Source organism: Anabas testudineus, chromosome 21, assembly GCF_900324465.2.
Source record: "Anabas testudineus chromosome 21, fAnaTes1.2, whole genome shotgun sequence".
In the NCBI taxonomy this organism is placed as follows: Eukaryota; Metazoa; Chordata; class Actinopteri; order Anabantiformes; family Anabantidae; genus Anabas; species Anabas testudineus.
The window spans coordinates 17,381,141-17,396,453 of record NC_046629.1 but is presented as its reverse complement, the minus strand read 5'-3'; the positions used below and the strand labels follow the sequence as shown (position 1 = coordinate 17,396,453).

The following is a 15,313-nucleotide window of genomic DNA, read 5'->3' as shown; positions in this document are numbered from 1 at the left end:
AATGAAAAAACAAGAACAAGTAAAAGCAAAGAAGAATTAATTGATATAAAGGGCATAGATCAGGGAAAAACAGGACTGTATGGAGACATGGTAGTTATGGGGTTATTGAATACTATTAGTTGTATCTGAAATATTCTCTGCGTCATGCACAACACATGGAATACCTACGTATCCAAAATGTTTATAGCCCATGCCACATAACCACAATTGTAATTGTAATTGTGATTCATGCCCAGATGGGGACCTTTGTTGCAAGTCATGCCCTCTCTTATTCAATGTCTCTTTTCCCTCTTCACTGACAACTATAAAATAAAAGTTAAAAGACAGTGTAAACAACATGAACTGGTGAATGATAAAAAATACTTAAAGACATTGTTATCCCTTCTTATACAGAAGATGCCTTTTCATATTTGAACAGAAGCAAAAGATGAAATTTCACACACCTTCCCCCAAACACCCGATGTCACCTGGGTCTATTACACACAGACGTTGGGGCTAACTCGCATCGCCTCTGACACTACTCTACTTCTTGAGGTGGCTTGAATAAGAAATGCTGGCTTGGTACATTTTATAAAGGAGGGCAGGGCAGAGTTGTGGCATGGTAAACCCACCTTGAATATGCAGTGTAACAGGGGGGTTTCAGACAAAAACCAACCAACATAATTTCAGATAGAGTGAATGAAGTTCACTTGTTTTTTCATTTCTGTTCAGAAATGAATTAATCAACTCTTGCATGGCACCTGTCCACAATTCTGCTGGCTTTACACATTTACAGTACCTGTAATGTGACGAATCTCACAGCATACAGTACAGCATAACAAACCTACTGATATCTCAGCAACTGCTGCACCAATATAGAGCACTACGTCAACTGCCTGGTAAATCTTTGACAGCATGTTTGATTTATGATTTATATTAATAATTGTAGTGTTTTGTTCGTTCATTTCTGAACTTTGCGTCAGTCACAGAAATAATCCCTCGCTTGCTGCTTTTGAAAATGAGAGGAACTTATGTGACTGACCATTAGTGAATCCCAGCTAGAATCCACCATACTGAAAAGCATTCTTTCCATTAATAATGCATTCCACCTGGCTTCCACATCATGCCACAGCTCCTGGCTGTGGCTGTGTATGTCAACACTAGTGGTCATGAAAACTGCAAAAAGGTCAAAGGGCACGCCTGTAATGACTTCACCAAAGCAGTTCTAACTTGTGTTTGGGGTCTTTCTTGTTTGTTGCCATGTATTTCTGTAGCACAACCTTGTATTTTAAGATATACTTATTTATTTTATAAAAGGAAAAAACACGGAACAAGGACAATGCTGAAAGCCTATTGTCTATTTTACAGTCTAAGAAAGCAGAAAACATGCCAATATTGATTACGCCTGACATGACGCCAACTGTGAACACAGTTGTGTTGAGCTATAAACTGCAGCACAGTGTGCAGTGGGATGCTGTGTTTTCCCTTTCTTCTTGCATCTCATTTTTCATATCTCATTTTGGAACGAATCTCCTGAAGATGAAATTGTGCATTAAATATGTTGCAAACTCATTTGAATTTCAATGAGAGCCTGGTCCTCCTGTTTGGGAACAGCATCCCCAGTTGAAATGTTGCTATAACAGGCTCTTTTAAAGAGAGCATACTTTGGTTTGAATTAAATGAATTCATCTGTAAATGGCTATCACACAAACAAACACCACAGTGACACAAATGCACACAAGTACTGTATAAGCACAATCGTCACATATGAGTAACACTGTGCCGTTTGCACACAGTGAGAAGAGTGGATGAGTTCTCCCTTGCTCATCCAATGTTCCACCACAGGAAAATCAGACAATCTCCCCTCATCACTATTCATGTTTAGCAGAAAACTCCCCAGCCAAACTATGAAACTCCCCAGTTGTTCTGTGTGTTGATAAGAGATTATTATTTCTCTACTAGTTCAACTTCTCATGAACCCCATTTTAGAAAGGTACAGAACGCTGATGGTGGGGAAACACAGAATCCATTACACTGTATGCTCTAACAGAACAAAAACCTATTGTTGAGATGGTTGTGTGCTCTCCTCACTCAATGCACTTTTGTACTGTGTACATCTTTGTTTAATATGTCATTATATCTAATACAAACAGTATTTAGTTTTCTTAGTGCATGTCCCATTCACTTTTTGTTCCATAGTGGTAGGTGGATGTTTTCCATTCTGTATTTGTGCAGAGATACAGAATGATGTGGAATATATAGTCAGTACTATAGGAAAGGATTTCAGATCTACAGTCCTTGATCTATAAATTACTGAGGATGTAATACATGATGCAACTGATGGTTGTTACCCACTAGGCTGAATCAAGTAGATACTACATGTCTGCATTATTAATTTAGTGATTAGAAAAATGTTACAAACGACAGAGAATCACATCACATTCTGGTGGAACTGCAGGGTAACTGTGCACAACATGAACCTTCATGTGTGTAAAAAATGACCAGTACAGAATCAGATATCCCAGACTGATCAGCCAGTCACTGGTCATGGCCAGACAAGCTTAAAACATGCTGACAGATTGATGGTTGTATCGACTACTTCTGCCAAGTGACATTTTTGTCGACAACTATATGGTCTTGATATTACGAATTAGGTATTATATGTTTTTATAATAATCACAACAATTCTTTTCACAGAGTTTTAGATCTTTTAAAAAGCATCTTACATTTTGATATGTAATATCAACAAAAAAAGGTTTAGCCTTTTTTTTTTATAACAAGAGATCAGCAAACCAAATACCCTTTTAAATCTTAACCATAGTCTCAGACTGAGATTTGATTGACAGACATGCCCTCCCCCACATACCCTTCAGTGTTGTGACTGCTCACTATAGTTTGGGCTGTCAGGAGGCAACAAGATGGCGTGGTATGAGAATGACTTGTGACTGACACTGCAGCAGGGGACTTGTCAGGGTAACACCACAAGAACAGCGCGTGGGTGGGTTAAACCAAGAAAAATAAATGGGCAAACAATGCAACTGAGCATCAAGTGTGCCCTTGGTGATGCTTTTAATTGTCAATCTGCAGTACAAGTCAGCTGCAGAGTGAACACACGCAGAACCAAAAGTAAATGTCAACATATTAAAAAGAAAAAATTAATAACACTAACAGTATAATATTAAAGCAATAATTAATTACTAATGAAGTATTATACAACCACTATTGTGAATGCTTACTGCCAGTGTTACATACCTCTGACAGTGAAATTCATTTGGTGTTCTCTTCTCTCCATACTAACCAGACTTAGTACATGACCTAGTAATGTCCCCTTCGTTGTTTTGCCTGTGCAGCTACAGTATCATTGTTTTTGTTATCTCAAGTACTTGCAGCATCAGTTACTCACAGTTCTATGGCCTTGTTCCACATGATGACGTATCCAGATAAAATGAAGGATTCAATGTTTACGATGTGCGTGTTTCCACGCTCCGTCCCCACATACAGCCATTTACTCTGAAAGGGAAGGTGGCAAAACGTGATCCTAAAACAAGAAACAAAGGAGAAGAACAACCGAGAGTTAGAACATGCAAAGTCACTAAGGAGTCTCTGCCTTACTTTGTTTCAAGTTCTTTTTGTGTACTTCTTTGTATGACAAAGGATGCAGCTATTTTAATTTAAAATATAGCGACCTAAAAATACAACCAAAAAAGATAGCATGGAAACATTTTATAAAAAAGAAATTAGTTTTCTCTTTTTACCATATTTACAGCAAGCTGGACAGTGACACATCAGTAATTCAATTGACCACTCACAAAAACTGTGAAATCCATTTCCTTCCACCATGCAGCACCATATGTATCGATATTATTGCACATACAGTATTTGCTCCCCCTTGTGTTTATGTTGCAACTTCCTTTTGTTTCCTTTCAGAAAGCATTTGCACTCAGTCTATAAGCTTGCTCTAAGCTGTGATAAATACAGCAGTCATTCTAAGATCCCTTTAAAGCAACTGTCAAAAGCATTAACCTTTTCTGTGTGCAGTTACATTTCACAAGAGCCTGTAGACTTATGCACTGCTGGGTAAAATGGAAAAGGTAAAGTCACTGAATGCTGAATATTTCTCCACCCAATCTACATTCATGTGTGCTCAAACAGAACTGCAACTGGCAGTCCAGTCCAGGCAAGATGAGGTAACCCTACCAGGACCATACCGTGCATACCGTGCACCTTGTGTGCACAGTAACATTGCACTGAAAGTGAAACAAACCCTGATTATTGCTATTGCCTGCAACACATATCATTTCATATAAAATTTCATGTAATTATAATACGATACAAGGCTGCTTAAACCATTACATCTCCAGCATTAGCATGTATCATATTTTTGTAAGCGCCTTAACAAGAGAATAGAAAATATTAGCTCACACTGGGTCACTCCTGTCCCTGCTCATTACCTAAAGATGAGAATATCACTGGGCTCCAGCCCCACAGCCACCCACCCAGCAAGAGGCAGGATTATTAGATAGAAGACAAATGAGATGGCAGACAATTCAATAAGGATTTTAGGGGCTTGGGGAGATGACAATATTCAAACTGGCAGGAGGGGCAGAAGTGCAATCCTAGCAACAGGTTGATACAGTCTTCTATCTTCTTGTACATGTAGGCTCAGGCCTAACTGGCTTCACACATTTCTCTCTTTATCTGAGTAATGTGATCAACCATATACGAAAACGGAACGAATGAAATAAAGCTTACTGTAAAACTCTCTATACTGCTATTTTTCGTTTTTTTTTTTTTTTAAATGAAGTTGATTCAAAAAGCCTTTTAAACACTGCCGACCTCCATTATCACTTCCAAAGAAGGAAGGATGAGAACATGCAAGGACACAGAACAAGGTATGCAGGGATGAATACAAATCTAGAAGGTAAAACAGGCACAGTCAGATGCATGGTTTTGACTCCAGACAGTCAGACCAGGCACAATTATTGTGCATTATAATTATCAATCAGAGAGGACAGGAAGAGACGTGAATAGCCTCCAGCTGACCAGCCACTATGTAACCAGCTAAGCAGCAAATGCCCTTAATAAAGTAAACAGATGTAGAGATTAATTGAATTGGTGGCAACATCTTGGGAATTGGTGACCTTGCCATCTCCTAGAATGAGATGTGATTTAACTACTTAAGGATTTGTACAATGACTACCTACTGTATATTGACGAAGAACAAACATACTGGATAAATCAAAGCTCTACAGGAGATGTCAGATATTTCATGTGATGTGTATTTTGTTTGGACTGAAAATCTTCACGTTCCTTTTTGACAACCGTGTGACAGTCGAGAAGGGGTGGCAGGCACGAGACACTAGCTGACAGTTATCACGAAACAATTGTCTCCACAGTTTCCAGTGAATCACGCATTTTTCTTAAGGGACTCTGAGGGCGTGAGGTGCATATTGCCAGAGGTTTACTTTACAATTGCATTAGCGTATTTGGCAGATGCTTTTATTCAAAGTGACTTCAACATTACACATACAGCAAAAACACCAGGAGCAGGAGGCTCATTGTCTTGCAGAAGAATACTTCCACATGTGGGGGGGCCAGGGATTGAACTGCCAACCCAGTGGTTAGAGGACAACCTGCTTTTCTTCTGAGTCACAGCCACGCCTAGAGACACAGAGCTAAATGGAAGCATCTGACAGATGACTCATTACTGTATGCCCTTCTTTCTCCTTTTAACTTGGAGCATGATTCACTTCTCTGCTGTTAAGAGAGAGTGGTTCGGACACCTACCTCATCACACCACAAGACAGGTGGAAAGCTACAATTTTTTTTTTTTTTAACACTTTTGAAGCAAAACATTATTCCTGACCTTCACCTGTGTGACTGTGTGGGCAATGACATGTGCATCACACAATGTTCTCTACAGCAGCCAGACTATAAAGCTAAAATCAGTAAAAAGTGTACAGTATTTGATAATTTTGTAAGCGTAAGGAAGTCTTGCCTAAGGATCCTTACTGCAGGAGGTCACAGCTGGGATTTGAACCCCATACTGTGTATGTTATGAGTAGGTTGTTGCAGATTTGCAGATAAACAAAAAAACATTAATATAAACAAAAGTTAAAAAAGAAAATATATGAATCTGAGTTGATCATATATGTTCCATGCAGTAGGTTTAATTTGAATTTGTAGCACTTTAGCATTTAATACAGTCTGTACAGAGTAGACAATGTGTTTAATAAGAATTGTTACACTTGGCAGGACAATTAACTGTTTTACCTTGTTTTGCTGTCGCTACACCAGAGACAGAGGCCCTAAATGTTACTTTGAGGAAGAAACTGGGGAAAAGTTTCCAAAACAAACTGTCAGCATGTTGAGGCCATTGTTTACCATTAAAGTTTAATGGTGGAGAGCAGCGACTGAGTTGTCACTGATGGAAAAAAAAGCAAAGAGTCGAGCACTCACTGAAAAACAGACTGCTATTCTAAAGGAGTGGAGCTGAGGGCACTTCAGCCAGGGGCTGAGGAGGTGCAGATGACGCAAAAATATAGAAATAGACAGAGACATGGAGAACCTTACATATCATTTACGGAAGAGAACCGCAAAGGGTTATGGCCCAAAAAAAAAAAAAAAAAAAAAAAAAAGTTCATCAATCAAAACACCATTCACATTTACAGTTTGTGGGCCTCCCAAGACTAGTCAGCACGAATCCTGCAGTGGTTCTGTTTTTCTCAGCCACTCAGCATGTGCGTCCCATTGCATAAAATGTTGTCGCACATGGGGCCTTGGCTCTTGGAGAAAAGGGCTTTTCTCTAAACTCCAGCACCCTCAAGTAATGCCAGGTATGGGAGCACCATACATGCTGTCACAGAAAGGAGAGCTCCGAGACAGTTCTTCTCTGACTCTCATTGCTGGAGGACAATTACACTCAGCTACATCAGCTAAATTACAACAATAAAATGAACACTCCAGGCATTTTATGCACCTTCTCAGAAGTTTTTCATTGAACCCACAGTAGTCGTGCCAAGATGCTGGTAAAGACTGTATCAAGAATACAATATTATTGCATTGCATTGCTAGAGCAATGACATCCATCTTTGACCAGAAGGCGTGTGTTGTGGTATGTCATACGATTGTGCCTATCTGCAAAGATGTGTGCTTCATCTCTCAGAACCTATGCTTACCTCTCTCTGTTGAATTTGAGTGAATGCAGGATAGCTGGCCGCCTCTGACGAAGATTCCATAAGTGTAGCGTGTCATCTGCACAGGCTGTGACCAGAGCGCCCTAAAGAATAATATAAAAAAAAAAAAAAAAAAAAAAAAGGAAACAAATCACTATACTGCCTCCTGCATGATAAGACTGAGATAGATTAGACAAAGTGCAGAAACACAGTACATTCTAGACACCTCAAATAACTAAAAATAGATTAATGCTGTACTTTTTTTCAAGGCACGACAACCAGAACAAATAGTAATCAGTTGAAGCAGAATAAACAATCAGAGGAAAAGGATGAATCATTTTCAAATGACGTCAGCTAGTTTAGGGCCCTACTTCTGAGGATAGCAAATTGTAATTACAGTGAAATTCCCAATGCAGCATTACCACTAGGACGTCACTGTAAAGACTGGAGCCCAGGGAGAATTAGCTTTAGATTACAAACTTAATCATGGGATTAAAAACTGCACAATTCAAGGGAGGATGAAAAAATGTCTTCCCACTAATTTCTATATTGGTTAATGTTTTCCCTTCAGTCAATTAATACAGTGGCAAGAAAAAGCTAAATCTCAACTAGGCCCTTCCTGTAGCTGTAGATCAGACCTGCACACAGTGTTCAAGAGGAATTTTAACCCATTCTTCTTGCAGAACTGCTTTAGCTCTGTCATATTCTTTGGACGTCTCATGTGTGTGGCTCTCTTTTCTTTCCATAGCATCTCTATTGGGTTGAGGTCTGGGCTCTGACTTGGCCACACCAAAAGGTGGATTTTGTTTTGTTTCACTCTGGGTTGTTTCTTTACCTCATTAATGAGTGTTTGTTGTGCTTTTTGGGTCATTTTGACTGGCCACCCACTTCTTGGTAGAGTAACCACAGTCCCAAAGTGTCGTCATTTGTAGATTGTTTGTCTTACTGTAGACTGGTGAATTTCTAAAGTCTTTGACATCAAATCATGAATTCTTGATCGTAGATCCTCTGAAAGCTCCTTTTGGTGGGGCATGGCTCACATAAGAGTATTCTTCTTGTGCAGAGAAAACTTAAAAAGTTATAGTAGTTTTTGTCAGTTGAAGTAGCTCCAGTCCACATCTCTAACAAATTTTGCTAACACCTGACTCCAAGTAGCTTTTTTGAGGTAATTATTCCAGGGTTCAAACACTTTTTTCACTTGCACTGTAAGGTTTATGGTTGTTTTCAATAAAGACATAAAAAAACTTGTGTTAATAATGTATTTGTGTTATTATTTTAGGCACATTATATTTCTTAATACTCTTGACTTAGATGAAGGTCACATTTACATGACATTTGGCCTTTTCTTGCCATTGTATGTCACTTTACACAGCAAAAACATTTTTTATGTCATTTTTCTGTCCTTTTTTTTTTGAGTGGCTGGCCACTGCTGGTAAAAAAAAAAATAAATCTTTTGTTTTTATTCTGTTATTCTGACACTGATGCTTTAATCAGAATATAATATTGCATGTATTATTTTATTGTGTGTAATCACGTTGGCTGGTAAAAGTGCAAAGAAAGTGAACAGATAAATAAAATATTAACAAATTCATGGAATTCATACCAGTGAGACTTTCATTAAAACAAATGACCAAACTATAACAGAACACGGGTACACTGAGCTCCTGACACACTATGATGAAAAGTAGACCACAGGAAACACAAAGACTGACCCAGACTTTACAGTAACAATAACATCAGCACAGTGAAGAAGGAAATATAACAAGAAGCACAATTATACTGTACTGTACTGCATTGTATTTTGTTTGACACCCTTTGTCTGTAAAGGTTATGCTGAGGCTTTTAAATGTCAAATTTGACTGACAGGAAATGTTCTGATGATTACCTGGCACATTAACAAAATTTGGGTCTGACACTGAATATTATTGTTCTTTTTTTTACTTTCAATTCCACTCTGCCTAGTTTTATCATTCAAAATAATTGCACAAAAAAAAAAAAAAAAACACAAAACACATCCAAATATTAATATTAATAAAATTTACATGTTTAGTGAGTATTTCCTTACTAAAGTTTACACAGAAGTAGTAATAGTAGTATTAATGATGTCTGTTAATTCAACTCCCTTTAAGTTTAGTTGTAGTAACTAAACTAAATGCTATAGACAGATACGTTAAACAAGGGCTCTGGACATGTTTTACATGTCATACAGTGATAAAATACAATTTACTGTGCCCTTCATTAATTTGAACAGTAATATGTCACATTCTTAATATCACTTTAGTCTGACTTGAATGTATAAACGTAAAGGCTGATTGAATGTGAAACAACTTTTGTAAGCTTTTTTTTTTTTAGACATTTTTACATATGTATTAATAAATTCATTGACTTCTAAATGCAAGACTAGAAAAGTTATTTGTATACTTCAATCCAGCCTTCAGTACAACACAACAATCCTTTTGCTTCAAATCTCCCCTCACCCACCACTCCCAATACTCATCTGATCTCCACCTTCAACTGCACCCTCAGCTTCTTTAGATGTATTATTCATCAAGTATAATGCATTCAGAATAGGCAAACAAACACTTTAATTAGCATTTTCATACCCTCCATCAACACAGTGACAGGAAAAAATTCTTCTCATAAAATAGCAGGAGAGAGGTTTATGTGGATGACATGGTCTAATACTGCATGACTCCATAATAAAATGGCTGACACTAAATGTACGGCATCGCTTGGGTGACAAGGGGAAGAAAGATCTTCTTATTCCTGCAAAACCTCTTCATTCACAGGTATGTGCAAGAAGTAGCCACTTTGTAGGTTTGTACATCTAATAGGAATAAGTCATTACACCTCAGTGAATGTCAAGAGGCCAGTCTGAATATCCAAGTCATCCATTAACAGGGCAGCTGACAGCCCACACACTGAATCCAAAAGAGGGCATTGACATACAGCACTGCTATTAGTCACCCTGTCAAATGATGGGAAGACAGTAGTCAGTGCAAGAGCACAATAAGACCACACAGACACACACATGCATCTGTTACAATTCTGACAAGCAAATATGCACAAGCAAAGCTGTGACACTGGCACACAAACATGTAATCATATGCACATTCTCCTTCTGCCCTATCCACCTCCATTCGCCTCAGAAACGTCACAAGTACTGTGGGCCAATGAGTGATAGACAAGTGGGATAAAACAGTCAGTGGGTTTATAAAAAAAAAAAAGAGAGTGGGTACAGAAAAAAGCCCAGAGTGAGGAAGAGTGTGGAGATTAGAGTGGAAATAAGAGAGAAACAAGAGAAATCCAGAGAAAGACAGAGAGTTTTTTTTTTGTTCCACACCAATGTGACTCCACTTCTGCGCTCCAACTGCCATGGGGACACTTCTTTTCTCTAATACACCTACAGTAATCTGTTAGTAAACAGAATTTGTCATCCAACTGCAACACAATGACAAAGCTGCTGTCCTAAAATCAACCACTTGATGCAGAGGACAACCCATCTGTCTGCCCACTCAGTTCTTTTCTGATGGCAGAAAAACCAAGCAGCGAGGGAAAATGGTTTCAAGGCAGAGTGGAAAGAAAAAGTAAGTTATGATCACAATGATCCTTTATCTAAACGATCCCATTATTTGATTTGATTTGACTCAAATAATGTGTGTTTGAGAACAGGCCATCCTACATTGTGTCATCTCCACACTAAACAACTATTACAGAAACTTGTATCAGTTTAATTTTACAATATTGACAGATTCTGACTCTGCAATGCCTTTGTGTATTACAATGCTTCCTTAAAGACATTTATTTTCTGACCATGTCATCCTGTGTAGGACTGAAGTGAGAAATAGAATCCGTTGTAGGATCAGAGTCTGACTTACCTCATTGATGAGGAACTGCAGTTGAAGAACAGCTGATCCACTCTCATGCTGACAGTAGCAGTCCACTCCTGGTCGCCCTAGTCTGAGGACATCGCAAAATTAAGGATGTTTCCGGAAGCATACGCATGCAGCACAATACACTTGTGTGCACACTTTCTCACTCTAATATATATTGTACTTAAATCATAAAAGACTGTAGCTCATATGTTTGAAACCTGGTCATTTCTACCTTATGCTGTCAGTTTATCAACTTTTGTGAAGCCTAATGGAGCCTGGATTATTTTGTGAGGATGTACCTGAACTAAGTGTGGTTGCACAGCAACAGAACAGAAAGCTACAGAAAGCTACAGAAACCTGTGCCATTGCCCTTGCCAAAGCAGGCTGGTGGTGCAATGTCAAATGGATGACTGAATCTGAAAAAAAAAAGTTGATTATGCTGTTTGATTATTGCTGACACACTCTGCGCTGTGCTTTTCCTCCAACCTCAGGGCATCAAGTTCATAGCAAAACATCCATGCGAGCACAGGTGAGGAGCTGTGTGTGTCTGACTTTGTGCTTCACCAGTGCAAAGACTCAACCTTGTGCGTAAAGAAACTAGACAAGACCTGAGACTGTTCCAAAAGAAAACAGATGGCTAAACGGCACACATGATTCCTTGAGTTGTGTTAGAGGTTAAGTAAGTAAAAATAAAACAAATAGCAGAACAATATATAAAAGATTGTAAAACATGTCTGTATAAGGTTTCCACCCAGTAGCCATTCCTCCAGCTTGGATGTGGTGTCCAACAAATACGACATTTTAAATCTCTGAAAAATAACATAGCCTGGACAACTTTAGGCACATCGCTGTAAAAAAAATAAAACACAGAATTTCTATTTGTGATGTGATGGTGGCAAGATAGACTATCTTAGGCTGCAGTCCAGCAAATAAAAATTACATTTTACAACTGGATGATTTCATTATCACCACATGTGCTGTAATTTTCTGGAACCCATTTCATTTCTCAATCTGCGCTAAACACATCCAAATTTTATACCACTGGTATTCACTGAATGTGTAGAGAAATAGCTTTGTGATCAGCAAATAAATGTGATAAATAAATCATGCAGCTTGTTTAGGAAACAAGTGTGGTTACCAGGGGAAGCAAAATCCCCAAGCACATCCTTCAAAGCAGGTGGAAATCAGCAGGGGTGGGTGGGAGGGATGATAACAAGAAAACAGAGCCAATTGGATCTGTTACAGAAGTAGTTATTTAATCACTACAGGTTGTTCAGAACTCTCCAATAATTCAACATAGAGGTTCTCAAGGTACAGCAAGAGACATATAATGCATACACCTAAATCACCTTATTTACACGTCTGTCATGATGTAATGTCCACCTTATTTTTTGTCCATGACACCTTGCAAATAGCTCAGGGTAAGGTGACTGTGATGCGTATGTATGAGGTCAAATTATTGTCTTACTGTCTGACTGTGAGCAAATACAAAAACTTGTCAGAGAGAAAATGTGCTTTAGAAATTTTAATCAAACACTATGTGACTAATAATGGAAGGTAAAAGGCAACTTAATGAAGGTCTGACTTGCGGAAAACCAACCAGGTGAGAGCCACACAGACAAAAACAGGATATTTCTGATTTTCAGATTCATCTCTGTTTGTGCTGAAAAAATAAAGAGTTAAAATATAAAGAGCAAGTGGGTTGTTTTAAATCTGTAAGACTCATTGCCAAAGTCAATTCTATACACTACTAGTTAACTTTCTTAAAATTTGCATTTTAAGCATGCAATACTGGCCGTGTCCAGTTTTAATTTACATATAGGCCAGCAGAAATACTAGATAATTCAGACCAGAAATCCGACTGATTGACAGTATGTAGAGTGAGCACATCTCAGTTTCACAATGGACTCTGAAACCAACAGGGTGGAAACATCCACACTCTGTTGCTAGACTGACTTATCATATCTACAGCAGCAGCAGCAGCCATAGACTCTGATATGGTGAATTGTTGAACCAAGCTGCAGACCTCAGGTGCACTGGGGAGGAAAAGACTGAGACAGGTCTCTGTTCAAAATGCTACTCATGACCCTGAGCAAAAGATAAGTTTCTTGTCTCAAAATAATACTTTGCCCACACAAACAAGTATGAAACAAGCATTTCTTATAACCTGTTCAGGATGCTTTTTGGAAATCTAAAAAACTGCTGTATTCTGTTTTACTGCAGATATAAATATTCAAAATGTATGTACAGCTGTAAGCCATACTTAATATGTTGTACATCATACAAGAAAGGGGGGTTATCAAAGTTATCTGTTTTAACGTGCTGTATGGAAATGTAATGAACCATTAAATACACTTGTGTGACTTAATTCTCCTATTATGACAGCCAGTCTTGCATGCCAGAAATTGTGGGAGATTTGTCACATGTTAATTTGTGAGTCTCACTGTTACTTTTACTCCAATACAGTCCTGGTTTGCTGAGAATCCCTGGCAGACTCTAGACACCATAATGCAGAGACACATGATTGTGACCTTGAAACTCAGACAGTTCGCTTATGTGTTTATGTCTAAGCACAGTATCTCAGCTTGCACCTCATTTGTAGGCAAGGATGTTCAAAATATTAATCAATGAAAAGGCGGCACTAACATACACACAGTTGGTCATGTGTGAGTGTAAACATGCACTAACACACCCAGTACAGAGTAACATTAGCATGCTGTGCTATAGGCAATTTACATTTCAGGCAATGGAAGTTCTATTAGTTTTTATATTTTGAGAAGATTAACTTTTTAATTTAGGCTGTGGTTCCAAAAGAGGTTAAGGTACTGTATATAATCCACGCTGTGGCACTGAACCTGGAAGGGGGAGGATTCACTAAAATACAATGACCATCATTTGATCAAGACAGAAAAGAATAACTAGTCTAGTGCACGTGATTCAACAGCTGATTTGAAAGGGAATGGTTTGGCGACAGACCTAAATCATCTCTCTGTCAGACTGCATCATTCTCTCCCTGACAGGCGAGTCTTTGTACACATCCCATTCAAATTCACATCACACTCGGGACCACATCAAAACACATAAGACGCTGTCAAAACACAAAGCTTATGCGAAGGTGAAGTCGCCTACATCAGTAAAGGGGACAAACAGTGTGTTGCTGCCAGCCGACTGGAAAGAATGCCAAAAAGAAACCGCTAGACCTGACTATTGTATTTGTGATTTCTGCTCGGAACACCAATAAGCGACAGCAAATAGATGTCATGAATTTAAATTAAAACATGCCGTTTGTCTCCGGGGCGGACAGCTGATGCGGTAAAACTAGGGGTTTATACCCACAAAACACACTAAAAGTAAGACGGTGTTACAGTCGCATCTGTAAAGCTTGTCACATATCTGAGGTGTTTCTGCAAAGCATCTCTAATCACAGGTGACAGCTGTGTCTAACACACAACTGCACCTGCATCCCAAGAAGATGAAGCCCAAAGACGTAAGCTGATGCAACTAGACTGGTGGACTTTTCATTGGAAAGAAAAGAACAGAACAGAGTCGTTAAAACAAAAGATCAACAGCTTAGTAATATGAAGAGACATCAGGTAATCTTTATCCTCTTTCTACCCTCTTTAACCGTGTGTGTGTGCTTCTTTGTGTAGGACACACTGTTAGAAACATCACTTCTAAATCTCTGGTTATTTTCTGCGGCGTAGTTTAAACAAGAGGAGAAATCAGTTAGATTACATTTAACCAATAAACAGCTCTTGTTACTTGACACAGTTGGCTGCAAGCTCTTGTCTATGCATTGTAGCGTATAATTGTATATCACTGTATTTCCCATCAGTAACAATCAGGGAAATAAGACACACATTGGTGTTTTTAAGGTATAATAAACACCTCAGGGTATTGTCTGCATAAACAGCTTCAAGATAATAAAATTAGCATAACAGCATTGCTGAGAGGGCTGGAGCAATAGCAATTGTCAGTTCATAATCATCGACTTTCTCTGCTAATCAATCAAACTAGCTGTTAACCATGAGCTCCATACAACAGGCTGCCATCACAGGCGTGTATTTGTCTCAACAGGGAGACAACACATACAGAAAGTCCACTGTTAGAAATAATAGCAAATGTTTTTGTTTGTTTTACAGTGACAACAAGCAAAGACAACAGAGGATGGCACGAGGAGGGGACTATTTCAATTGTATTACTCCACGTTTAGCTAAGATTGCCTACGCCTTATGAAATCATTCACGCCAGCGTGTTTACGAAGAATAAGAAAAGTCCAATGAG

At 38.6% G+C, this 15,313-nt stretch overlaps 1 protein-coding gene across 2 annotated transcripts in view; it reads right to left on the bottom strand.

Moving 5' to 3' along the window:
• The window catches only part of stxbp5l (syntaxin binding protein 5-like), a 107,653-nt gene that overhangs the window by 45,974 nt on the left and 46,366 nt on the right, over window positions 1-15,313 (bottom strand). For both annotated transcript variants that reach the window (XM_026377440.1, XM_026377441.1), the window contains exons 3-5: window positions 11,033-11,114; window positions 7,158-7,258; window positions 3,383-3,517 (exon numbers count right to left, since the gene is read on the bottom strand). In XM_026377440.1, coding sequence (XP_026233225.1) covers window positions 3,383-3,517; window positions 7,158-7,258; window positions 11,033-11,114 — 318 coding nt within the window. The remainder of the gene's footprint in view (window positions 1-3,382; window positions 3,518-7,157; window positions 7,259-11,032; window positions 11,115-15,313) is intronic.